Raw genomic sequence first — 26,075 nt, 5'->3', positions numbered from 1 at the left:
AGACACTGAACACAAGGGAGCACCTTGTCTAGGGACAGCCAAAAGGTCTTGTCACCACTCAACTCAAAAGACAGAGGGAGCCTCAGGATCCCCAAAGCAAGCTGGCTCACTAAGCTAGTCCTGTCCCCAAGCTGTAGCCTCAGAGGAGAAACCCTGCCCCAGGAAATAAGATGGAGTGTGACCTAGAAGACCTCTCAGGCCTCCACACTCACACACCCACAGGAGCTCAAGCACTCACTTGCTCACACACACCACAGATGTGTGCAAAAAAATGGATCAGAATTGTCCTGTTTGATCAAAGTAACAGACATTTAAAATATTCATGGATAGGACCAGGCAGTGACAGGAAAGGCACCCAGGCTTTCTCCTTAAAAGCACATGTGTCAAAGGGACAGTCATGGCAGATAGTGGATATCCTCACCTGAGTATGGCGCTGTTGTGATGCCTTTCCATATTTAATTGGCATGGTGTTGGCCTGCTACCATTTCCCCTCACACTGCCATTACCAGGACAAACAGACCACTGGGAGGTGTGGACTCTGTAACAAGCCCTACCGCGACCACCTTTGTCCCCTGTTGGTGGTCTAGGTGGTGTGGCAAGGGTTTATTCACACAGTTTATAACCCTAAACAGAGACAGAAGAGCCCGTGATCTACTTACTGAGGGCCGCCTGGACCTTGATGACCTCCGACTCCTGGGAGTTCTCGCTGGTCCCCACCGCGTTGACAGCCTTCACCCGGAAGATGTACTGCTCCCCCGTGGTTAAGCCATGCACCACGAACCTGAGGAACATGACCAAGAGTCACACAGCACAAGTCCCAGCTTGCTGCTCCCTACCACTGAAGTAGAAGTCAGTGGGTCCTTCATAGAAAAATTCTCACTTGATCTAAACCCAAGTTTCCTTTTCCTGTAAACCACACACATCCATCCTCATTTTCTGTGTCAAGAAATAATTCACTGTTTAGGGTAAAAAAGCAAGCCAACAGCCAGCCCCATTACACTGCATTTAGTGTCAAAGTCTGAGACCCTACCTTCAGTGTTTTAGCTGGAGCCTCTCTAGAGTAAAGCTCTGCTATAGAATTTGACTCCCCACATCCAAGAGGTCTGTGCATGGAAAAATAAATGCAGGACAACGGGTAGAGACTAGGACCTCGAATTCACAAAGAGCAAGTTGGAGCACCGGCTTTGACACCCACCAGACCATAGGTCCCTTGTCATGTTCCTTAACCCCTACAAGGCTCTGCTTCCCCTACTGGGGAGCAGGGATGCTCAGTCCTCACAGAACTTCCATGAGCATCAACTGGAGAACCATCCAGAAAGAACTTGGCCCCACCTGCTTTGCACACAGCAAGCATCCAGGAAATATAAGCGGTTGTTATGAATCTATAGTCAATACAATTTACCAGCCTCCTACAGACTCCTCCTGAGAATCTCATGGGTCTTTCTCCTCTTGCTGGCAGTGGACTGAGAGACCACATAGCTGTTATTCTTTTATGCCCCTGGGTTTTTACAATATGCCTTTTAAAAAGAATTCTTTTTAAGGGAAGATGGTGGAGCTGCCACTGAGAACTCTCCACAGCGGCCATTGCGATACCAACTGTACCTCCCTGTGAAGTACATTGTCCAGGAAACGCAAAACCAGACAATCCATGTGTCCTGGGCAGAGAGCAGAAATGGGAAAACTCCAAATGTAAAGACTCCGGCTTCCCACTGCCAAAGACACGAAACTCCTCCAGGGCACTGCCCAGCCAGGGGCTGATCATTCCCTGTCCTAACCCTGTCAGGGGCTGAGAAGAACAACACTGCCCTTATATGTGCAAAGAAGGGTTTACCCTACTGAGTGTCAAGTACTCTGACCCCCACATAAATCTAATTTAAAATATTAAGGAAATGGCAATTATTGTTACATATTGTGTACATAGGTTTGATTCTTGCATTGCCAACCATGCATTTATACAATCAAAGCAATAATAGGAAAAGGTTAGTTTTATCAATAGACAAGTTATCTCAGTGATGTGACCTGCCTATCTTAAGTCAGCACTAACATGTGCGACTAAATAAAAGGATCGTGTCTACAGGGGAGACATTGGCATTCTACTGTGATATCTCCAGCTCTGGAAACCACACCATGTCCAATGCCCTGCCTCTGTGACAGTGGGTTGGTTGCTAGGTGATGGGGAGGTGGCACCTGTTATATCCAATGGGTTTGTGGTTGCAGGGCTCCCACAGGTTTGTTCCCGCCACACAGCAGTCCACATAGTAGCCCAGCAGGTCCTCTTCATGCTTTGGCCTGTCCCACTGCACCACGACAGAGGTCTTTGTATTCCTAGAGGCAAGCACCCGGCCAGGAGCAGACGGGACCACTGAAGGGAGACAGGAAGATAGATGTGATCAGAGTGTGGGTCATTCCAGAGAGCCACCTTGTCCCCAAGGAGTAAAAGCCAGATTTAATACTCTACAAGGAAGTAAGTTCTGGGTGGAGCTGTGGGACTAGGGCCTCTTCCTGAGTCACATGACTGATTGGAAAGGAATTACCACTGTGAAATCTTCATTTCCATGAGGCTGCTAGAGGTTCTAGTGCATGAAGGCTTTGCTTGATGGCCGTGTTTGAAATAAGACACACTGATGTCCTATTTTGGAAGATCTATAAGGATACTCAATGGAATCACAGTTTGACCATCACATCTTCTGCCTTTCCCCAGTGGGCTATAGTCAAAGATCCTCCAGCCACTCTAGACCAACCACCTCAGACACATTCCCAGTGTTCAGTGATTATTGTCACTTTGTGCATATGTCATTAAGCGAAGGAAAAGGCCAGGGCCTCTCCTCAGAGACTACAGGTGTGGTAGCTGTGGTCCTGGGCTTGATTTCTAAGAGCCTGGGTGACAGTGGAAACAGGCCACAACCCAAGGAGGATCTGAAGGTAGCCTAGGTCTCCATCCCCAATACCAGCTCACTGTCATTTCCAGCTTTTGTAAGGTGTGCTACCAAGGAGAGGGGATGCCCTGATGCTCAGAATGAGAATGCCTAACACTAGGCACATCCTGTACAAAGCCTCCTGAGAACACACCCCTGTTAGGACTCAGGGGGCCTCTTGAGAGGGCTATGCTTTGGGGTGGACTGCAATTCTGAGTTTCTATCAGCTGCATTTGAAATTTTCTGACCAGGATCTTCTAGTCGGATGAGCAAGAAACCACCCTGTGTTTAGGGTTGGGGTCGCTAAGTGACCATGGCCTAAACATACATTTTAATCCACAAATTACTAGGTGTGGTGGCATATGTTTATAATCACAGCACTCGAGGGCCTGAGATGGAATGATTGCTAAGAGTTTGAAGGCAGATAGGGCTACACAGTGAGGCCCTGTCCCAATAAACAAACTAACAAACCACTTGTGGGTTTCACGAAAAGAAGAAAGGCCTTTGGAGGAACACTGAGTGTTGGCCATAACATGGAGCCAGCCTTTCATCGCTTGTGAATGGACTCGACACCAGGCACGAAGTCACACACAAGGTGCTCCAGCACCTTCATCCTCTCACTGAAGTGGGGCCAGGGTCACCGTATTTTCAGCCTGCCGTGGATTCTGGTTGTGTGCCATAACTTACCAATCACGTCCTGTGCCTGAATGGGCGGCGTTATCTCTGATGGGTCGCTCAGGCCATGTTTATTGGCTGACAGGACCCGGAACACGTAGGACTTCCCCTCAGCCAAATCGAAGACGGCATACCGAGGCGATCTGACTGCTGTCTGGGCATTGACCCGCTGCCAGCTGCCACTCCCAACTGCAGACTGCAGAAGGAACAGAACAGGAGATCAGAGTCTCGGAAAGATGGAAGGGAGGGTAATTAGAGAGAGTTTAGGAGAGGATTTATGACATTCCAACACCACTTAATGAGTCACAATTCAGTTAAAATTTTTACCATTCTGCAGCTACTTAGGGTGGTGGCCTGACACGATCTATGTGTCCACAGACGCATGGGTCACACAATGGTGAGAGCACATATCTAAACCACAGAGCTACTTAGCTCATGAGTAAAGGCTTTGGGGAATTATATCATTTTGTTAAACTCAGTATCCAAGTTCATAAAAACTAAGTAAGAGAGAATACATGAGGTATAACGGTATACCTTAAAAAGTATAGAGATATAATTTGTTGAATATGGTTCTGTGTGTGTGTGTGTGTGTGTGTGTGTGTGTGTGTTCTACTAGGCTGTGACGTAAAACGAGTCTGTCCAGGCAATAAAGCCTCAAGCTGCTCCAACACATGGTTCCCTCGACAAGATCGCCATCCAGTGGCTGAGCATGGCTTGCACACAAACACTGAACAGTGGTAGATCCACTTCTCAGGAAACCAGCAGTCCTTGGGAGAAACTGGAAGGCAGGTCCCAATGTGTAAACTCCAACTCCTCCCTTAAACCATGGGGACATAGGAACCAAACAGTTGAGCGACAGCTCTGTTACCCAGACAACAAAGCTCAGTCCCCACAAGTTTCCATAGCAGAGCAGCTACCTGTGAGGGACCAGCCCCCAGGTCTCAACCCTGCCCTGCACTATTTAACTTCCTCTTATACAACAGTGGCCAGGCTCTGTGGAGACCAGTGGACACACAGCCCCTAAGTAAGGCATAGAAAAGAGGGTGGCCGCCTGAGAGCAGCCTTCTTGGGAGCTTGGCCACAATACCTTCTCAATGAAGTACATCAAGGGCTCCTTGCCGCGGGGAGAAGGGGGATCCCAGCTGAGGACAACATAGTTTCTGCTGACCTCTGAGGCCTGGACATTGGTGGGAGGCCCTGGAATCTGAACGTCACCTGAGGGAAAAAATGAACTGAGTGAGGGCGGCGTGGTGACACTCAACCATTCCCCAGCATAACCCAGGGCACGAACGACTATCCTAGTGAGCTGGGGGTATGGCTAAGAGCAATGGCTGTTCTTCCAAAGGGCCTGGGTTCGATTCCTAGCACTCACATGATGGTTATAACTCTAGTTTCAGGGGATCCAGCGCCCTCCTCTGGCTTCTGAGTGTACCAGTCATGCACACGGTACACAGACATACATGCAGAAAAAATACTCATAACACATAAAATAAATATTTTTTGAAAGGCTGCTGTGCTACAGCTGGCCATTTCTACTCAGAGAAGGCAAACAGATCCCAGGCTTTCTTATCCAGAGTCAAAAACACTCCAATAAAGATCACTCCATTTTATTTCTGATTTGAAGAAAAAAAAAATCAGTTCCTAAGAGTCTCATATAAACATCTTTCAGAGTTTCTACAGGACAGAGGAATCCGAATCCAGAAGTAATCAACCAAACCAGGATTGTCTCTTGCTAGGATCTGCTCAGGGAGCATTGCCAAGCAGCCTGCAGGAGCCACACCTCGCTGTCTCCATACTGTGGACTGAAGTCTTACATTAGCTCCTAAGGCACGCTGCTCTTTCCTCCCTCCAAAGATCCAGAAACATTTGCAAGCACTGTAATCTGTGCCTGTTTATTTGAACTTCAGGAGAGATGGTGATAAGCCCTTTGCAAATAACTGCGAAGGGGTATTAATGATCAAAGACATCTAGTATACCTCCATCTCCTCTCACCTACCTATATTGTTTAAGTACGTGTGAGGTGGTAGATATTTGTGTTCGAATTTATGAGAGAATTTCACAGGTCTCTTTAATTGTTAGACAAAATATTAAGACTTTCAGTTAGATTAGCACATGATTAAAATGGTTTGAACAGTCCCCAGGACATCTCTCTGCCCTTTGCAATATCTAGTTGCTCCCTTGGGACTCAGCTCCAGGCGGCAAATGGAGCAGCCACATGGAAACAGCACAAAACAAGATCGGGTTTCACTCAGAGAGTCCCTTCCCAGAGCACAGTGAGCTCCCTCAAGAGGGTTCAGCCTGATCTGGAATCCTGCCGCTCAGTGGGTTGAATTTCACTGAGGAGTCAGCATGTCTCCAGGAAAGTGGGGAAACAGAGGTGACTGAGGGAATGGGGAGCAGCCCAGGTCCCCACTAGCCGTTCTCAACCCTTACTTGTGTATAACAACCAAAAGGGCACAAGCAAGGACACCAGAGAAAGGCACAGAAAAGGCTGTCGAATTCCCAGAACCTGATAACTCGCTTCCGGTGGAACAAACTATGAGGACATATCATAGACTGCTCCCACCACCCTGGAGCAGGCAGGAGCTACAAACCAAATGTCACACTTCAGAGCCGAGAACTATCTGTGTAGTTTTGGGTACACAGCCTCTAGGCAAGAAATAAAAACCCTGCTGGGCGGTGGTGTCACACACCTTTAATCCCAGCACTCTGGAGGCAGAGGTAGGCAAATCTCTGTGAGTTCAAGGCCAGCCTGGGCTACAGAGTGAGATCCAGGAAAGGCGTAAAGCTACACAGAGAAACCCTGTCTCGAAAAACCAAAAAAAAAAAAAAAAAAAAAAAAGAAAAGAAAGAAAGAAAGAAAAACCCAGCCTTTGCAAACAGAGAGCTCCCAGTGAGGATGAAATTGTTGACTCATTAAGATTTTCTACACTACCTTGGGGAGAGTAAGCAACAGCTCTGCAGAGACCCTAGCCACAGACAGAAGAAACCAGGCTGGGAATGGCCTAGGAGCCAAGAATGAATTGATGAGATTCACAGAAACACAGCTAGGGTGACGGGAGAGGTCTGTAGAGACAAAGATGAAAGAAAATGACCAAATACATCTCCTTGTGCCTTTTGCTGTAGAACTGGATGCAACTAGTTCACTACAAATACCCTCGACCTCTGTTCACTTCCTACCAGTTCTCTCGGGCCTTGACTCAATAAGCCATGGTTACACTGGATGCAGATAGAGAGATGGGCACATGCATAACTGTGCTATATACTCTATGTACAGAAATACTTCTCAGACTAAAGCTGTTTGGATAACAAAAATACAGTATGTATAACTACATATATGTGTGTTATTTTTATCTTGTTATTATTTAAAATGTTTCCATATCCATCATCTTTTTTCCCTTGGACAATGACACTGCTCAGTTCCAATCTAGAGTACAGAATGGGAACCTGTACCACATCCAGTGCCACAGCCATTGAGAGGTTGAGCTGGGGTTTAAGCTTGTGGCTTCTGGGTCCCAATCCTGGGCTTCGTTCCCTCTTTCAACCCAAGGAAACCATCATCATCCCAGAAGAAGTTTCCTTAAATTGCTGAAAGCTAAGGTTGATTTGGAATTTGTAGAGTTCTCCAGGGGCCAGAGAATGAGAAACCAAAGCCAAGGGCTACAATTTCCAGAACAGATGGTCAACTGAATATATAGGGTACCAGCTCCCTGGTCCAAGACAGATCACAGGATCCTGGATATGGAATCAGTAGAATGAAATCAATCTTACAGGGGTAGCAGGATCACTGAGTAGCTAAAAGGGTGACCTGGGTTCAATCCCCAGAACCCACACGCTCTAATTTCATTTCTGTTACTGTGATAAAACACTCTGACCAACAGCAACTTAGGAGAGCAATGTGTTTGTTCAGCTCATGATTTACAGCCCATCACTGTAAGAAGTCAGGGTGAGAACTTGAAGCAAGACCATGGAGGAACACTACCTGCTGGCTCATTGGACTTCATGCTTCTCTAGCTAGCTTTCTTGTGTTCCCCAGAATCACCCACACAGAGACTGGTGCTGCCCACAGTGGGCTGGTCCCTCCTACATCAATTAACAACCAAGACAATGTGCCACAGACATGTCCACAGGCCAATCTTATCTGGGAAATACCTCAACTGAGATTTCTTTCTCAGGTGACTCAGAGGTGCATCAAGTTGACAGAGAAAGCTAATTAGGACACCACATAAAGGTGGAAAGCAAGAGCTAACCCCACAAAGTTGTTCTCTGACCTCCACAATCATACCATGGCACGTGTACACACACACACACACACACACACACACACACACACACAGAAAGAGAGACAGACAGACAGAGAGAGAGTCACACAGCGATAAAGTTTAAAAATACACAAATAAAAACAATCTTAGTAAATTACACAGGATCACATCTTAGCCACTCCAAGAATGGACCATCCTTTTTTGATGTGATAATTCAGGAAATATTGGAAAAGGTAGATTACATTAAGGACCGAGCATCGGCATGAATGGAATGCTTAAAGGAAGGGGCGAACCAACTGAGATGAGGGTGAGAACGAGAAAGGCTAGAAGCACAACACAAAGACCAAAACAGCAGAAGTGCTCTTCTTGGTCATAAAAGTAATGCTTTCATTTCCTTAAAACAAGTGTCTAAAGGAACATTTGAATTTTAAAAAGTCAGAGCTGAGGAGGTAGGGAGATTCAGTGCTAGAGTCATGATGGCTGTGTGCAAAACACTGGCTTGATTCCTCAGCACTGTGGGGGTGGGGGAGAAGGAGGGGGGAAAGGAAGGAAGCCAGATTCTATGAAATATTATAGAAAAAGGGGCTTGCTAGTAGCAAATACTTGAACTCAGACATGATTTGCTTAAAAACACTATAGAATCTCTTTAAAGATTAGTTAAGTATTTATGTTTAAATGACCAAAGGAAACAGGCTGCTCTGGTTAATTCTTAGTGTCACTTGAGAAGAGGCTGAAGAATTGCCTCTATCAGCTTGGCCTGTAGGCATGTCTAGGGGATACCGTCTTGATTGCTAATTGATAAAGAAGGGCCCCAGCCCACTGTGGGCGGTACTATGCCTAGGCAGATGGCCCTGAGCTGTATAAAAAAGCTATCAAACCATGAGCCAAGAAGCCATGAGCTAGTAAGTAGAGTTCCTCCACAGTGTCTGCTTCAGTTCCTATCCTGACTTCCCTCAACAGTAGACTGTGTAGGAGTGTAAGATGAAATAAACTCTTTTCTCCCCAAGTTGCTTTTAGTTGGGGTGCTTTTGTTTTATCATAAAAACAGAATAAAACTAGAATACAGACTTACTCTCCAAGTCCTCTCCCATGACACCAGAACCTTAATTCACACCCAGCTTGCTGCAGACCACAGGAATTGCTATTCTATGCAAGCAAAGACTCACACCAGGATCAGCATCCCCATGACACTGACTACCAGGGTCCCCAGTCCTCTACCTTGGGATCTCATCCTCCACCTTCCAAGGCTAGCCACGTGAATAGGTCCCAGCCTTGGGAATGCTCTGATGTGTGAACAAAACACTGCCACATCCAAGAATGTAGCAACCACGAGGAAGGGTAGAACCAGCTGGAAAGGAGGTACAGGGAGGGGACCAGGGGACTAGCTGAATGCCCTCAGCTTCTTCCTCTGGCAATCAAGCCACAGTGACTGCAGGCAGAATCTCACCGTATTGCCCCTGTTATTGCTGGGGAAATGCTTCGTTGACTCGACATTTTTCTTTATGCAACATTATTCTTTACTCAACACGCTTCCCAAATGCATCCATGCCTATAGACTATAAAAGGTGGCTCCTCTACCTAGGTAGGCAGAGCTGGAAGGTCCCTGCCTTTGGGAGTTTTACTAGGCTCTGCTGCTTCACAGTACCACAGGTTTCATCACAGACCCACGGCATTTGTGATGCAAGCTGCACCTTCTCACCGTGGCCTTTGTTATGGGGTGTGAATTCCACCCTCCACATTGGGAGAGCACAACATTTCTCCACTAATCCTACATCCCATGAGAGTGAAACAGAATGCTTTTCCCCCCAGCATGCCAAACCTCCCATTTATACAGGCCTGCTCACAGCAAGACTGTCTTCTCCAGTTTATCTGGGAGCCATTTCTCAGTCATTCAAATATTTGTGTTTCAGTAGATCCTGCACTGGGCAGAGTGCTAGACTGAGGGAACCAGACAATTACGAGGGTTGCAAGCCACCCTGCCAGGGCCAGTTTCCTCCACTGAGTATTGATCAGGTGTCTCTCATGGCTTTGCAGGTCTTCTGGAGATACATGTTTGACAAAGACCACTAGTGCCACCTCGAGGTCACCCCTGCAGAATCCCCAAGTGCTTTCCATAGAACTTCACTTCCTCTGTGGCCAGGGTTGGGGCATACTCCTTCAGAGACCCCACAGCCTTCACAGGGTAGAAGACACAATGTGAGGCTTCTCCTACAGAGACTGTGTACTGCAAACCTAAAAGTCAATCCTAGCGCCAACTGCCCTAGGAGGAACCTTCTTGAATACTGTGATTTTGAAGAAGAGCCAACAAGCACCCCTGCTTCTCTGGTGGCTTCAAGCTGATTTGCAGTCTTTCTAGAAGAGGAAGAGGGAGAAAGTGTGTGTGTGTGTGTGTGTGTGTGTGTGTGAGAGAGAGAGAGAGAGAGAGAGAGAGAGAGAGAGAGAGGAGGGAGAGAGAGAGAGAGGAGGGAGAGAGAGAGGAGGGAGGGAGAGAGAGGAGGGAGAGAGAGAGAGGAGAGAGAGAGAGAGAGAGAGAGAGAGAGAGAGAGAGAGAGAGAGAGAGAGAGAGAGAGAGAGAGAGAGAGAGAGAACAACTTTCAGGAGCTAGTTTTCTTCCCTTCCATTATGAGTCCCATGAATCAACAGGTCACCAAGCTTGCCCAGGAAGCACTTTTATCCATGGGTCATCTCAGCTCTGGAATGTTACTTTTTAAGTTTCTGTTCACTGTATTGTGATCTGGCTGTACGTCCAACCAAAATCTTGGGATGTCTCATTCATGGTGTGATTTATGTCACCTCAGTCCCTCTTTCCAGTTGTCTCGGGATACATGTTAATGAGACATAGTCACAACATCAAGCTTTAATAAGAGAAATGCAATCTTTCAAGAACACCATTTGAAAGGGGAGTTGCAACCCATTTCAGTTCAAATGTTCGGAATAAAATTCTTGCTGAAAAGGTTAAAATAAAATAAAATATTCATTCACTCAGAGAGTTAGTAAGATGGGGAGTCACTCAATGGGTACAGTGCTTATTGACCTCCAGCCCCTGTCTAAAAAGACAGGTGTGCACACTTGTAATTCTAGCACTCAGGAGGCAGCGACAGGTGAATCCCTGGGATTCATGACTGCTTGACAAGCTCCAGGCCATTGAGAGATACCTTGTCTCAAGAGACAGGGAAGAAAAAGACAAAGAGGGAGAGAGGATGGGAGGAAGAGAGAGAGAGAAGATGACACCTGCAAAAATGACAAAGATGTCTGTTGTTTGTTTTTACTCTTTTGCTCTTTTGGGGGCCCACTATCCAGCTCCCAAATAAATCACACACAGAGGCTTATTCTTAATTATAAATGCCCAGCCTTAGCTTGGCTTGTTTCTTGTCAGCTTTTTTAACCTAAATTAGTCTGTCTACCATTTACCTCTGGGCTTTTTCCTTTTTCTATTTCTGTATATCTTTCTTTCTTATCCCATTGCTGATTGTGTAGTTGGGTGGCTGGCCCCTTGCATCCTCCTCCTTCTCTTGCTTCTTCTTTCTTTTCTCCTAGATTTCTCCTTCTATATATTCTCTCTGCCTACCAGTCCCGCCTATCCACTCTCCTGCCTTGCTATTGGCCATTCAGTTCTTTATTAGACCATCAGGTGTTTTACACAGGCACAGTAACATAGCTTCACAGAGTTAAACAAATGCAACATAAGCAAAAGTAACAACACACTTAAAATAATATTCTACAACAGTTGTCCTCTGGCCTCTAGATGTGCATGCATGCATGTATACACACACACATGCACAAATAAATACATAAATAAATAAGGGCCCAATTTCAGCTAAGAATCATATCTCAGCTTTACCTGCAGGAGGCCCAAGAAGATGCATTTGGGCCCTACTAGAAGAGTGCTTCCCAGACATACTACAGCTTGATCATTGTCCACTCTGCCCTCAGTCTCTCTCATCTCTAACTAGAGCCCTCAAGTTCACAAAGCTGAAAAAAGAGGATTCTTACCTTCAAGGTCATCCTGGTAGATGACGATTTCTTTCTCTCCTTCCAAATGAATCGCTGCAGAGAAAAGGAGATGGTGACTTTGACATCCAAGGGTTCCCTGAAGGAAGCACAGTTTTCCCTAATTGGGGGTGAGTTGGGAGCTGGCTCAGCATTTAGGCAACACAAAGTTATGGGGGTCATGATCTCTGGTATTTTGGAAGTGTTCCTGGTAATATTTTGTAGAGTGTCAAAGGACTCATAGTAAGGTAAAAATAGTGACTCCGGTGAACCATCACAAAGGGTCTAGTCCCATGCAAGAATCTTTGCCATAGAATTTAAAACTCAGTCAGAGTGGCTTGGGGTCGAGTCCTAAGTCCTACCATGTACAGAAACTGCCACCAAAAGTTGGAGGACATGTGACTCTGGGCATTCTAGATTCAAATACACTGTTTGGTGAAGACAAGAAGCATTGTAGTGAAGCACAGGTATCAGCCTCTATTTCTAAAGGCATGTCAATCACCTCCAAGCCAAAAGACAGTATTGATGGAGATGTTGAGAATGTGGAAATATCTCCTGCCACACTCCTCATTGGATGGCATGCTTACATGCAGTGGGTAACAGAGAAAGAAATAACTACATGCATGTGGTCCACAGGTTCCCAGTTCATACTGGGACTTAAATGAGCATACCTTGTAACCTTTTCAGGTCAACAGGGTCAAGGGCAGCCACAGCATCGGAGACCCGGGAAGGCCTGCTGATGCCAGCATTATTGACAGCCCTCACACGGAACACATATGACCTTCCTTCAAAAAGTCCTGTGACAGGGTACTTGCAGATCTTTACTGGTGCATCATTGCACTGGACCCAGTTGTTAGTTCCCACCTCACATCTTCAAATGAAAAAGAAATGTAGAGGGAAAAAAACACATGTGGTAATAATCTTCTAAATACTTTGACGTGTATTCTCATAGAGCAGCATCACAGAGGAGCACGCCATTTGGATAAAAACTCAAACTATTGAAATATTGACATCTATTAATAGTAACACAATAGACCTTAAAAAATACTTAGTAAATTCAATAGTTATCTCTACATAGGTACATAAAGGTGGATGGATAGATAAGTGACAGATAGTATAGACATAAGATAGATGACATAAGATAGACGATAGATAGATAGATAGATAGATAGATAGATAGATAGATCAGGGCTGGTAGATAAGATAAAGATAAGGGATAAATAAGACAGGCAAGACAAGATAGAAGGTAGGAAGATGGATTACAGATAAGATAGTCATGATAAGATAGGAAAACAATTGGAAGGTAAGGCAAACAAGATAGAGAGATAGATAAATGGTAGATAAGAAAGACATACAAGATAAGATAGAAGTATAAATAGATGACAAGTAAGACAGTCAGATACATAGATGATAGATAGATAGATAGATAGATAGATAGATAGATAGATAGATGACAAATTGATACATGGTAGATATCTGATAGATAAATAGATGATAGGTAGATAGATAGATAGATAGATAGATAGATAGATAGATAGATAGATAGATAGATGACAAATTGATACATGGTAGATATCTGATAGATAAATAGATGATAGGTAGATAGATAGATAGATAGATAGATAGATAGATAGATAGATAGATAGATAAAAACTTAGGACATAGATGATAGATAGATAGACAGACAGATAGATAGATAGGCAGGCAGACAGGCAGACACATAGATATTTAGATAGATAGATGATAGATGGAAGATAGATGAGGGAAAGATAGATGGATAGATGACAGGGAGATAGCCACACACATGCATTTACATGGATAGATGGTAAGTTCAATCTTTGTGGTTTATAGCTTAAGATAATTCCTGCCGTCAAACATGTTTAAGTCAAATCTACTCAAATACTTGTTTTAAACCCATTGTTGGCAATTTCTTTTTTAGTTTTTCCTCCTCTCTCTACTCATTCTAGTTTCTCTCTACTCACCCCTCCCATCAGGATCCACTCCCTTTCTGTCTCTTATTGTAAAAAAAAAAAAAAAACAGGCTTCTAAGTGATAATAATAAAATATAACAAAATATAAGATAAAACAAAAAAACTATCACATTGAAGTTGAACAAGACAAGTCACATTGTTGGCAATTCTCTTGGCAGCTTGAGCAGCAAGGCCACAGGGTGGCTCCTCAGCTTGCGAGATGAAGTCTGGGGGAGGATCTACCTTCCTCTGTCTCCACTGTCCATCTTAACTGACGCCTTACCAGGATCCTGCTCAGGCTGCTGAGCAGTAAGATACCAGTTTCCAGAACCCTTCCCACGCAGAATTTGGAAGACTTTTGAAAATATAGTCCTGTCTAGAAACCTGGAAATGCAGACAAGATTGACCTCTGTTTTTCATAGGCTGAGGAATTTAAATATAAACTTTTATGTCAAGACCCCAGCAGAAAATGGCCAGGTCAGAAAGTTACTCTTTTGGGCTCTTCATGTTGTAGAGTTGAGCATTCGTGTTAGAGAGTGTCACCTCACTTCCTCTAATTATCCTGCAGTGAAGGGTTGGGCTTGTTACTGGCCAACAAGCCCCAGTGGGGTCTCCCAGGGCTCAACCACCAGCATCATTTACCGATTACTTTATCAGTGACATTGGATGCCCAAATAGTGGCATGCCCACACTCCCGAATGGCAATATCAGCCTACAGTGACATGATACATCCAAATGTGTGGCCTTAGCTGTGACACTGGGGTTTCCATCCCTAGGAGAACGAAGCTCACTCACTTATCAATGAAGTAGCCGATGACAGGACTCTCAGTAGTGGTGTTGGGCGGTTTCCAAGTCACGATAACATAGTCTCTGTTGGCATCATGGCACTTCAGGTCCATGGGTGCCCCAGGAGCCCCTGTGACCAATGGGTCAGCATCTGTTTTGGGGGAAACGTGTCCACATCACTTACGAGGTGGGGTCACTGCCAAGCCTGCCCACAGACGTCCAAGCTCACATTCTCTCTGATCAGTTTGATCTTTATCACCAAATTACTTGAATGCATCTATTAACCCAGCAGACTGATATCAAGATATATAGAGGTCTACATGCATTTTTAAAAATCTTCTTACTTGTAACTTTTTTATAATTTGATCCAAAATTAAATTTTACCTTCACTTAATTTTATGTGGTCAAATCTTACAAGTTGTCGAAATTTACTAAAAACATGGTGGTAAGCTAGCCTTTACAACACCTAAGAAATACCAACTGAGATGCTTTTATATTTTGAATTTTTTAGAAAATGTGAGAATTAAAAAAAGGGGGGGGGGCAACTTGTGGTCAAATGTTTCCCATTCATTTTGCAGCCTGCAAATGCAATTTTAATTATAGCTGAAAGCCAGCAGAGCTGATGAGAAAGTTAATACACTTAACATTTGATTTTCTTATCTAAAAATCCATATTTATTCAGGAGCCATGGCTGTTGTGTGCCCACAGAAGTCTGGGCGTTCTGTGGTATCTAGTTCAAACCTCCTTAATGTACTAAAGGCCCTGGATTCACTGCCATTGAGCCTGGTGTTTCCACTGTATTCATAACCTCCAGAAAGTGATTAGGACGGTTGAGCTCCCCAGTTTGTGCCCTGTTCTTCCCGCTCGGAGTGCTGAATAAGCAAGGCAATCAAACCTGGTTGAAGCCATTGCATTTTTATGGTGCAAAACACCCGGCCCGAGGCACGCAGGAGAATGGAAGGTATCTTTTAAGGCCAACCCTAATAAAACCCACAAAATTATATGGGAGAGCTGAAATCACAGCCCTGCATGCTTATGTGAGCTTGTGGGAAGTACAGGAGCAAGATGGATGTTTATGTTCCCAAGGTAACATACTCTAATGGCACAGCCCTCCATTAAGTTCTGTTCTAACTGCCACTGAGAGAAAAAAATCTAATACCCCAACGGCTCTCTCACACCACCCACACCTGAAGCCGCAGGAGGGGGAGCAGGGACCAGCTAAAGATGGCTGGCCACGCAAGGCAGAAAGCATGGCATCCTGGGAGGGCAGCCATAGCTGGGGTCTCCCCCAACAGGCTCAGGAAGGAGCCCACAGAGGGCAGCCTGGGTTGGTGGGTCAAGGAGGGCAGAAGCAGTACCCTGAGAAAGGGGCACAGCCCTAGCCCAGTCCACTGGGCTTTGCAGGGCGGGGGGACGCTCTCAGGCTGTGGCTCCAACAGAAGTCAGCCCTGGTTCCTCCACAAGAAAGAGAGCCAAATTCTCTGAGCTTTGGTGTCTCCAGTCGGGGAAATAGAGCAACTTACAGAGTCGTCATGAGAGTTTTTGAAGGTCTGTACAGATTGTGCATGAACACGCATGTCTATGCACACCTACACACATGTGCACGACAAGTGTTTACAATGCATGTCACCACTTCTATTGCCTGAAGCTATGCCTGGTACACTTCCTCATCACATAATTAAGAATGGCATCCTGATGAGCCCATGATGAGGGTTAGAGGCAGGACAGAAGATTCAGTCAGACCCAGGACATTCTGGAACTGGCGCTGCCATGTTGTGACCAGAGAGCAGGAATTAACTGAAGTCAGCAAAGATGAAAGACACACTGCCCTAGTCTTGTGTCAGTCATAACAGCAGAGTCTAAAGGAGCCCACTGTACCCTGCAGGGAGCTGAGCATGCAGCACACTCCCTCTGGGGGTTCCCTTTGTAAATTCTAGGATGTTGAGAACAGTGGGGAGCAGAGGCCATGCGTCTAACCCTTTCTGCTCACTCACAAGTCAGGGTCATGATGGCAGACATGCCTCACACTTTGGGAGGGGCGCTTTCTGGTCAGGGGAGTCTGCAATGACCAAGACCCACTATCCACTTTCCTGTATCTCTTCCCTGTCCCCTCCTTCCATGTGGCTTCTTCCCACCCTCTGCTTGGACCCCACCCACAGCGGTACCTCGGACAAACATGAAGGCGCTGTGGTCACTGACACCACCCCGGGACACGATCCTCAAGGTGTACAGCCCCTCGTCATCCTTGTTCAGGTGGCTGAAGGACAGCGAGGCCTGGCCTTCTCCGAAGAACATCTTCGTCCACTTGGACTCTTTCAGCAGCACGTCTGAAATGGCATCAGAGAGCAAGGTTAGCTCCAGGTGCTTCCCCGTGAGCTGCTCCAAGAGACTCCTGGATGATGTTCAAGGTCAGAGTCACACTGCCAAGGTCACCCTCCCCCGGTCTATTTCTCTGCTGGCACAGAGAAGGCCACACCTCCACAGAGGGCTCACAGGTACAGCAGTGGAGACTCAACATGTCAGCAGTGTCCCCGGGGCCAATTCACCACAGCACTCACCATCCCGGTACCACTCCGCTCGTGGCTGCACTCTCTTCAGATCTGGCGTCACCAACAGCGTGCACTTGAGTGTGACTGTCTCACCCTCTCTTCTGAAGGTGACCCCGAATTTCTCCAAAAACTGGACATCGAAATGTGTGTATGGGATCACGGATGAAAGCGGCACTGTGAGGGAATGGGGGTGGGGGGTGGGGGCATAGATACTGTTAGCACCCAGCCAGCATGTGTGCCTATGTCCCAGCACAGCAGATACACCTGTTTATGGAGTACATGCCCTCTGGGGTGGGGAGGTGCCTGAGGGTCTGCGTCCCCCAAACTCACATGCTGAAGCCTTAACCACCCTGGTATGAGGGCAGCAGGGCCTTCAGAGTTGATTTGGGTTTGCTGAAATCACGAGGAGGGGCCCCATGATGGGGTCAGTGCCCTTATAGAGGAGGAAGAGAGATGGCTTTGTACCCAGGAGGACCAGGGAGGACCATCTATAAACCAGGAAGCCAAGTTCCCCCAGAACACGCACAGGCAGCTTGAGATATCAGGCCTGCAAACCAAGAACCGTGGGAAATAAAGGCCCCTTGTCAGTCACCCTCCTGGGAGACCAACGTTCTGTAGTCAGACAAGTCATTAGGGACATGGTCACACAGGACACAGCGTGGACCTGACTGTGTTTACAGCATAGGATTTACGTCCCACCTCAGCCCAAAGAGTGGGTTTGGGAAAGTCCTACCCACTGGAATTGTGGCATTTCCCTCTTTAAAAATAAACTGTGGCACTGTTCTTATCCGCATGTCATTCCACAGCAAGTGAACTAACTAGGCCTGCAGACGTCAACTAGAACCAGACTAAACCGCAAAAACACACTTAGTAGAGGGTGTGCGTCAGTCAGAAGCACGTCCGCAGGCATTGTTTATTTGGTGGTTGTAGCACTGGTGTCAGACTCAGGGTCTTTCACATGCGAGGCAAGCACTCTGCCACTGGGCTATAGTCCCAGTTCTTTGTTGAGACAAGGTCTTACGATGTAGCTCAGGCTAGCCTTCACCTTGCCATCTTCCTGTCTCCCGAGTAATATGATTACCAGTGTGTACTACCACACTTAAAAAGTAAAATTTTACGCCAGGCAGTGGTGGTGGCGCATGCCTTTAATCCCAGAACTCAGGAGGCAGAGGCAAGTGGATCTCTGTGTGTTTGAGGCCAGCCTGATCTACAGAACAGGATCCAGGAGAGCCAGAGGTACTCAAAGAAACTCTGTCTCAAAAAAACAACAAAAATACAAAACAAAAAAAGATAAGATTTTTAAAACCAAAAACCACCTGTGATTTAAAACACATGCATATAGGGAAAGTTCAGAAAATATCTGCACAATGGAAATAGTGATTTTTGACTTGGAGGACAGGCTGAGTGTCCAGAGGTTCTTACCAACTCCATGATAGCTCCAGCCCTTTAAAAATAGCTGAAGCATGGCTGAACTGTGTGCTTTAAGGTGTTAACTGTATGCCATGTGAACTTGACACTAACTTCAAAAGTGCAAAAATGGTTTAAAAAAAAAAAACATTTACATGGTGAATACAAGAGCATTTATTGTCATTATGATCCTGAAATATTTTGTAACTATTATAGATATTTCAAGTCTCTATTTGGAAAGATAAAATTTTAATGGAAGAAACCTAGGAGTAGGGCAAATAACTCAAAGATCCAAGTACTCAAGGTGTATAGGACTCCGGATCCATAGACCTCCCTACATCTACGTTGGCCTGCCCTAAACTCCTGGAGTGATTTAATACCAGCCAAATGTTAGGTGTGAGCCCATCCAATAAAATTAATGCACAAACACCAAATATATATATATATGGTGGTTACCAAAGGATCTACCATCAGGAAATGTTTTGGTCAATTCTTCATGATTAGGGCTCATGTGTAAATAGAATCATGGCCAAGCCAAAGCCCACACAGAAAGCACAATTCCTCTGGTAGAAATATGGGTCAAACATAAACCTTGTCCCTAACCCACACATGAGTTATTTTGGAAGTAGGTTCTCATCTCTGGTAGCCTTCCTCATCTGATCCAGGTCAGCACAGCTCTTGGGCCTCCCAGGAAAAAAATCAACCTGGGTCACAGGGAAATGCATGTCTCATGACAGGGCCACAGCAGGTCACTGTGGACAAGGAGCCTATTTGCTCTTAGGTAGTTTCTTCCCATTCTGATGGTGTTTAAAGGTAAGTGGGGTGGCGTTGACATTGACAACAGAGCAAGGGGCCACATGCCACAGGGCACCCCACATGAGGAAGAGGTTTGTTGGACACTGAGGCAGTGTGTATCACTCTCAGCATACACTGGCTGTGTGTCCCACCTAGACCTCAGGTAGCCGCTCCATATAAATGGCCTAGGAACTTTCAGGAGCATGGAGTGTCCTCACACACAAAATATGGCACCATCCTAGAGTCTGCCTAAGAATTTGTATTCATTTCTTTTTTCCAATCCAGATACATAAAGTCTCTATGAGCGATGGTTTCACCTGTGTGTCTAAAAACACCAACTTGCCAGCAGAGAAAATTATCATACAATAACCCTGGCTGGGGAAACCTAGAGAGGTATTAGAAACATATGTTTAACAAAGATTTTACCCTGAGAAAATCACTTCTCACCTCTATGCTATGTCACTAAACATCTTTCTAGACAAAGACACCCAGGTATACTCACATCCAATTGGGAGTCCTACAGAGTGTAATGGTTCCTCATCTCCTCGGTACCCTGCGGGGAAAATTGGATGAATGTGTCACAGAAGGAGACAGGCAGGGACAAAGGCCTTCTTCCCCTACCCCCGGACAGACAGCAAGAACATACTTCTCACCACCACAGCAGCATTGGTAGACACTTGTCCATGGGGGTTGGTGGCTACTGCTGAGTAGGTGGCTGTGTCCTCAAAGTCGGCCCTGGGGGAGAGAAAGCAAGTTTGTGAGATGTTCCGACCCAGTCGGCCTCCTGAACTTGAACAAAGCATTCCTGGAGAGCAAACCACGTGGCCTGGATCACTTGTGACTTATTGGAAAACAGTGCCAGCTCTATCTTGGAACGAAGGGGAGAGCATAGTATTAATTATAGATACAGATGAATGCCTGGCCCCAAACTATGTGTGGCTTGGACTCTAGAAAGGAAGGATAGGAGAGCTTCCAGAAATCATTTATTTCACTCTCAAGGAGAAAGCATCCGTCTGTCTGGCTCTCTTTCTCAGCCTAATTGAGTCTGTTGTTTCATCCAGTCACTGGGAAGGCCTCTGGGGTCTTGGTGCACAGCAGAAGCCTTCCTGCTGGGACAATAAAGAGGCATGTTTGGGGGAGTCCTTACCTGTTCTGTGGAGGGGAGTTGCTCTCCTCCCTAGGAGCTGATCTCTGGTTAGCTCAAGGTAGCCCAGGAGCTGACAATTGGTCCTGCCTTCTATGTTGTCTTGATGCTTCCCACCCAGGACTGTGCCTGCCACTCTCCTGTTCCAAATGGCTCCGAGATCACAGCATGACCAGGCGGCTGAGAACTCACCAGAGCCCCAGGCAGGAACCCGAGCTTGTATCTAAGGCCTGAGTAGAAACCTCGTGAGCCTTCCTAAGTGTGGAACACCCTGCTAGTCAAGTAAAGCAGGGCCAGAGTCCCACCTCACCCCCCAGAAGCACTCCTAAGTCAGTAGCTGATGTTGAGAACCACAAATGGTACAATCCCCAGAGTGGAATGACCCACACATCAGCCTCATTAAAACACCCAGGCTGACACTGGTGGAAGGCCATGAACTGTGGACTAGTGGCTGTGGAGCCCCCATGGGACTGGACTAGGCCCTCTGGATATGGAAGACGGTTGTTTGGCTCAAACTGTTTGGGGGGCACCCAGACAGAGGGATCGGGATCCATCCCTGGTGCGTGGGCAGGCTTTTGGGAGCCCAGTGCCTGTGGTGTGACACCTTGCAAAGCCTTGGTGCAGTGGGAAGGGGCTTGGACCCGCCTAGGCTCAGTGTGTAGGGCTCTGCTGACTCCCCATGGGAGACCTTGATTTGGGGGATGTGGAGATGTGGGGTAGCTTGAGAGAGAGGGCTAGGGAATGGGAGGAGGGAGGAAGTGGAATCTGTGGGTGGTATGTAGAGTGAGTAGAAAATTTCTTAATAAAAAAAAATGAAAAAAAAAAAAAAACACCCAGGCTGGGCCCCACCTAAGACGTGGATGCATGTCCATCCCAGGAAGACGATGAACTTGAAATGGCAAGGGCCCAGACTCTCAGGGTTTGGAGTTCTCATCTCCTCACTCCCATCCTTTAGAAGGGAGGCCACTTCCGTGGTTGTGAACTGGCACCCCTTCATCTTCCCCAGAAAATGTGACAGGAGAGAGGCAGGGCAACTTCACACCCTCTGATTTATGCCAGGTACCCCGTGAGGTTCCAGTGGGGGTCTCGCTCTCGCTGTCTCTCCTGTGTGTGTGTGTATGTGCTCATGTGTATGTACATGTAGACACATGTGTGTGTGCGTGCATATGAAAGCCAGAGGTCATCCTCTGGAATTGTTTCTCGGGCTCTGTCCACCACCATTTTTGAAGCGGGGTTTCCAGTTGGCCTGGAACTCGGACTAAACTAGGCTGGCTAGAGAGAAAGCCCCGGGTCTCCAACCTGCTTCTGTGTCAGCGGCACTGAGATGACAAGCACGTGCCACTATCCCCTGCTCCTTCATGTAGATTCCGGAAATCAAACTAGGGTCTTCATGCTTGCACAGCAAGCCCTCTACTAACTGCGCCACAGTTCCGGCACCACAACCCCAGCTACTGTCTCACGTAACCTTGCCGTGCATGCTGGAAAGCACCACGGGAAAATTCGGCACTTGCAAAGATTGGAAAACAAGATCCACAGGGCTCCAAAATTTGCATTCCTGCTGCTCTTTCCCTCTAAACTGGGGCACAGGGCGAGGCCTTAATCTTGGCAAAGAACTAGCGTAAGTTTACCTTTGAGAAATAAAAAATTTGCCCAAGTCTCACTTTAAAGTGCCGTAAGCCAGTAGTCCCAAGGGACAAAACCCTGTCCTGCAAGATCATCTAACTTGCTTCTCTGTCACTCTCGGAACTGGAAATATTCTCTTTGACCAAAGATTTAATATCTCTAGGAAAGGGGAGAGGATTTTCTGAGACCTAGGCTGTCTGCCAATGGCCTTCTTTTCTCTCGGGAGTTTCAACCCGCTTTTGCTGTGTCAGACGTGACATCTGGCCCCCTTTAAATGTCACTGCTCACAGAGGTCAACACAGCCCTGTCCATCTGGACACTCACACCAGTACATTATGTTCCATTCACCTGGGAGGAATGAATGCCGGCCGCCACCCGTCAGCACGGTGCAGCCCTGGCCTGCTTTGATGAGGAAGCAACAGGCTTTGCAGTTGGACACTCTGCAGGCAGCCCTACCTCGGGGCAAAAGAGCAGTGGGCAGTAGAGAGTCCCGGCTCCACTGGCATTCACCTGCCTCTACTTGCAACAGCATTGCAAAAGGAGAAAACAGCATGGGGACCATATGCATGACCTTCCAGAGGACCCAGGTTCAATTCTCAGAACCAACACAGTAGCTAACTACTGACTGTAACTCCACTTGTAGGAGATCCAGCGCCCTCTTCTGGCCTCTCTGGGCATCAGGCATGCATACGGTACAGACATACATGCAACCAAAACACTTGTATGTGTGAAATTAAAAAGTAAAGACAGACAGACAGACAGTGGCTCTTAATTAACACTTAGACCCTGCTGCCACGGTCCTGGAAAGCTGATGGAAAGAGGTGAAATCTTTGGGAGCAACAGCCTGACCAACATGGAGCCCAGCGAGGCCACAAAGTGGCACAGACTTAGAAGTAGGAGCAGGACACCCAAAGCAACCACCCAGCCAATAGCAGAGCTCACAGGGAAGCCTGAGCAGGCCTTCCAGGAGGAGCCCAGAGGACAAAGACTGCCCTTGGCCCAGCAGATCACCTGGTCCTCAGAGCTGAGAAGGGGATTAACACTTAGGCCATAAAGAGTCCTCAGAGGAGTGTGGACACAGATGGTACCTGAGTGTCCAGTCAGCTGCGTAGATCTCACCATCTCCAATTCCATCAACAGCCCTTCGTGTTATTATAATGGTTTCCAAGCTGAGTTTCCCTGGTTGTACTGCGAATTTCTTCAATTTTTAGATCCAGAGTGAATGCCTGTGCTCGGATGTATCATATCCTCTTTGCACAACTAAGGGCAGGTCTAGAACTCTGTAGTATATAATTTAGATAGTATATAATTGGTGTGGGCCTAGTCCTCAGTGAAGCTTCTACGCCACTGTTTAATTGAGTAATGTCCTTTAAGCTCAAGGTAAAAACTTGTTTCCATCTATAATGGCTCATCTTGGCAATTCAGGGCTGTTCTCAACAGTAGTCAATCAGAATAACAGCAGAGAACATGCCTGCCGAGGCTGTAATACTGTAGCCATGGTACCTTGGGACTATGCACTTCCTCAGATCAGCTCACAGCCCTCATCTATCAATGTATCTCCCCCAAAAGGTACCGATATTTTAAATTCCTAAAATGCTTTATAAGGGTGGCCTTGATGATTAAAATCAAGCAATGTATTTGAAAAACTCTTACAGTTTTATAAGTGTAATATAATAAATGTAAAAATCAAGCTCAGCATCATCAGTTAAAATGTATTAACTCAATCCCTGAGCCAAAAGAGTGCCCTCCACTCTCTCCTGTACAAAGCTTGCTTTCTTTCCCCAAATTCCTCCAAAGATTAGGGGCTTCCAAGCCCTCTGAACTGTTCCTGAGTAAGGAAGAGCTGTGTTGGCACAGGAAGAGAACGAACTTGTCACAGAGTGGACCACCACAGAGAGGAAGGAAGTGCTGAAATGGTCAGGCCTCAGGCCACCTCACTGTAACTCCCAGCTTGCCCTGGGCTGACATGAAGATGGGACAGCGCCACCTAACGCATTAGCACTCATTAGCTCCTCCGTTCACCCATTAGCACTTTTAACACAAAGGCATGGAGTTAGGAGAAGGTCTGATGGGAGAAGCGCTTCTCCCTCTGCAATGAACTCCTGTGCTTAGGAGAGCCAGCTCAGGAGGCAGGCTCCAAGGCTTCCTTCCCCCATGGGAAGGAAACCCATGACCTGCCCAAATATGAGACCCCTTCATTATGACATTGGTTTCCCGGAACCAGGTGTGCCCAGGTGACTGCTAGGTGGGCAGGGGGCAGGTTACAAGTTCTAGTTTCTTCCTTTATCTTGCTCATTGTACTCCTTGGTGTTTTATACTCCATAAAACTTTGAAACGGTGGTATGCACATAAATAATAAGTGAGCATCCATGCATGTATGTAAGTAAGCCCTGGAATATCTCCACACTACTGAGTATAGTAGAGTTGTAGGAAACAGGATGCCTAGAGCAGAGACAGAATGGGAAGCAGAGAGGAAGTCAGGGTGGCTCTGGGAACTCCACCAAACTCTGATTTCAGCAAAGGCTAACTTGGAGATAGTGAACTATGACCTCATCTCCACCATGTCCCAGGAGGACCTCCCCTCCCTTCTGCTCCTGGGGACCTACAGAGAATGTTCAGCAAACCCAGAGTCTAATTCTAGCCTTTGCTTCATGCTGAGAGAACTCTGCGAGGGTTTTACTTTCTGTTTGGATGGGTTCCCAGAATAGGAGGGATTTTTTTTTGTCTCAATTTTTACTTCCACGGGGGCACTTTTGCCTCTCAAAATTTCAGTGTAAAAGCATCTCAACACAACCTCCTGTGAGAACCAATGCAATTTTATCTTTCTAAAGACGAAAAGACGTCATAAGCAAATTTCTCATTGGTAGTCAACTCTCAGGGTCCCTAAACGGTAAGTGACATAGAAAACAGGTTTAGAGCGTAACTCTTAACTCAGAACTTAAATACCAAAGTCAAAAGGTAAAGTATAAGAAAAGTTTAGTCATGAAAACATCCTGCAAAAAAGGGGATGATGGCGTTATCACTAAATGATAACACTCTATTCTAAGTGCCCCTCAGAATAAGAGAACAGCATAAAAACCCTTTGAAAAAAAAAGGGAGACTCTCACTATGGCCAGAGAAAAATGTATGCATATATAGACACCATGGTGCGGATTACAAGTTAAAGTTCAAATAGTACCAAGGAGCCTGTTTGCTTTTCAGCGTCGTAAGAATTCAGCTGCAGGAGCCAAAGAATATTCATAGGAGCAAATGTCATCTCAGAATGCATGGAAAAGCTCAATCCACAGCCAGCTAGAGAGATGGACAAGGCATTCCACACCCCGGAGCCGCCTCGGATCAGATGATCTGTAGCTCAGCACTTTGGAATGAACAGCTGAGCTGAGCTATAATTTGTGGGGTTTCCCATTGCTCTTTTCTTGAAGAACATGAAATTCTCTAGATCTACTAAGAACATCCCGGGAGGGAGGGAGGGAGGGAGGGAGGGAGGGAGGGAGGGAGGGAGGGAGAGATTGAGAGAGAAAAAAAAAAATATGTGCTGGTCTTGCCAAGTGTAAGTCAAGAGAATTGTGCTGTGTTTCTGGATCATTCCATCATGGCCTACCAGGGCCAATTAACTTAGTTCATTCTGGGTGTTTCTTCACTGTTTAAAGTGGATGTTATTCTGGGTGTAAAGTTTGAGTGCTGCCAACATTGGATGAGGGTGTGACTATTTTCATGCTTGATAAAGAGAAAACACTTCTTGCTAACTGCTCATTCAAACCAACCTACCCAGGCCTGCTGATCAGAGCACACCCTGCCCAGTGATCAGATACCCTGACATCAGTGTCCTCCTGAGAAAACTGGTATTGGCTTACTGCCCACTGATCCTTGGAAGTCAAGGGAAGAGTTACTCTCCACAGAGTGCCGCTGCTCTGGAGACCTGCTACTCAACTGGCTTCTCCTTGCTCTGCATGCTTCCA

The 26,075-nt window shown here is 46.4% G+C and overlaps 1 protein-coding gene across 1 annotated transcript in view; it reads right to left on the bottom strand.

Moving 5' to 3' along the window:
* Positions 1-26,075, bottom strand: part of Myom2 (myomesin 2) — an 89,605-nt gene that overhangs the window by 31,122 nt on the left and 32,408 nt on the right. The window contains exons 8-18 of the mRNA XM_052751769.1: positions 19,996-20,084; positions 19,852-19,902; positions 17,157-17,321; positions 16,764-16,925; positions 14,608-14,749; positions 12,514-12,713; positions 11,846-11,899; positions 4,678-4,805; positions 3,603-3,786; positions 2,188-2,362; positions 660-781 (exon numbers count right to left, since the gene is read on the bottom strand). Coding sequence (XP_052607729.1) covers positions 660-781; positions 2,188-2,362; positions 3,603-3,786; positions 4,678-4,805; positions 11,846-11,899; positions 12,514-12,713; positions 14,608-14,749; positions 16,764-16,925; positions 17,157-17,321; positions 19,852-19,902; positions 19,996-20,084 — 1,472 coding nt within the window. The remainder of the gene's footprint in view (positions 1-659; positions 782-2,187; positions 2,363-3,602; positions 3,787-4,677; positions 4,806-11,845; positions 11,900-12,513; positions 12,714-14,607; positions 14,750-16,763; positions 16,926-17,156; positions 17,322-19,851; positions 19,903-19,995; positions 20,085-26,075) is intronic.

Source organism: Peromyscus californicus, unplaced genomic scaffold (genome assembly GCF_007827085.1).
Source record: "Peromyscus californicus insignis strain IS unplaced genomic scaffold, ASM782708v3 Scaffold_23__1_contigs__length_62951481, whole genome shotgun sequence".
In the NCBI taxonomy this organism is placed as follows: domain Eukaryota; kingdom Metazoa; phylum Chordata; class Mammalia; order Rodentia; family Cricetidae; genus Peromyscus; species Peromyscus californicus.
The sequence above is the reverse complement of the archived record's forward strand: the minus strand, read 5'-3'. Positions and strand labels throughout refer to the sequence as shown.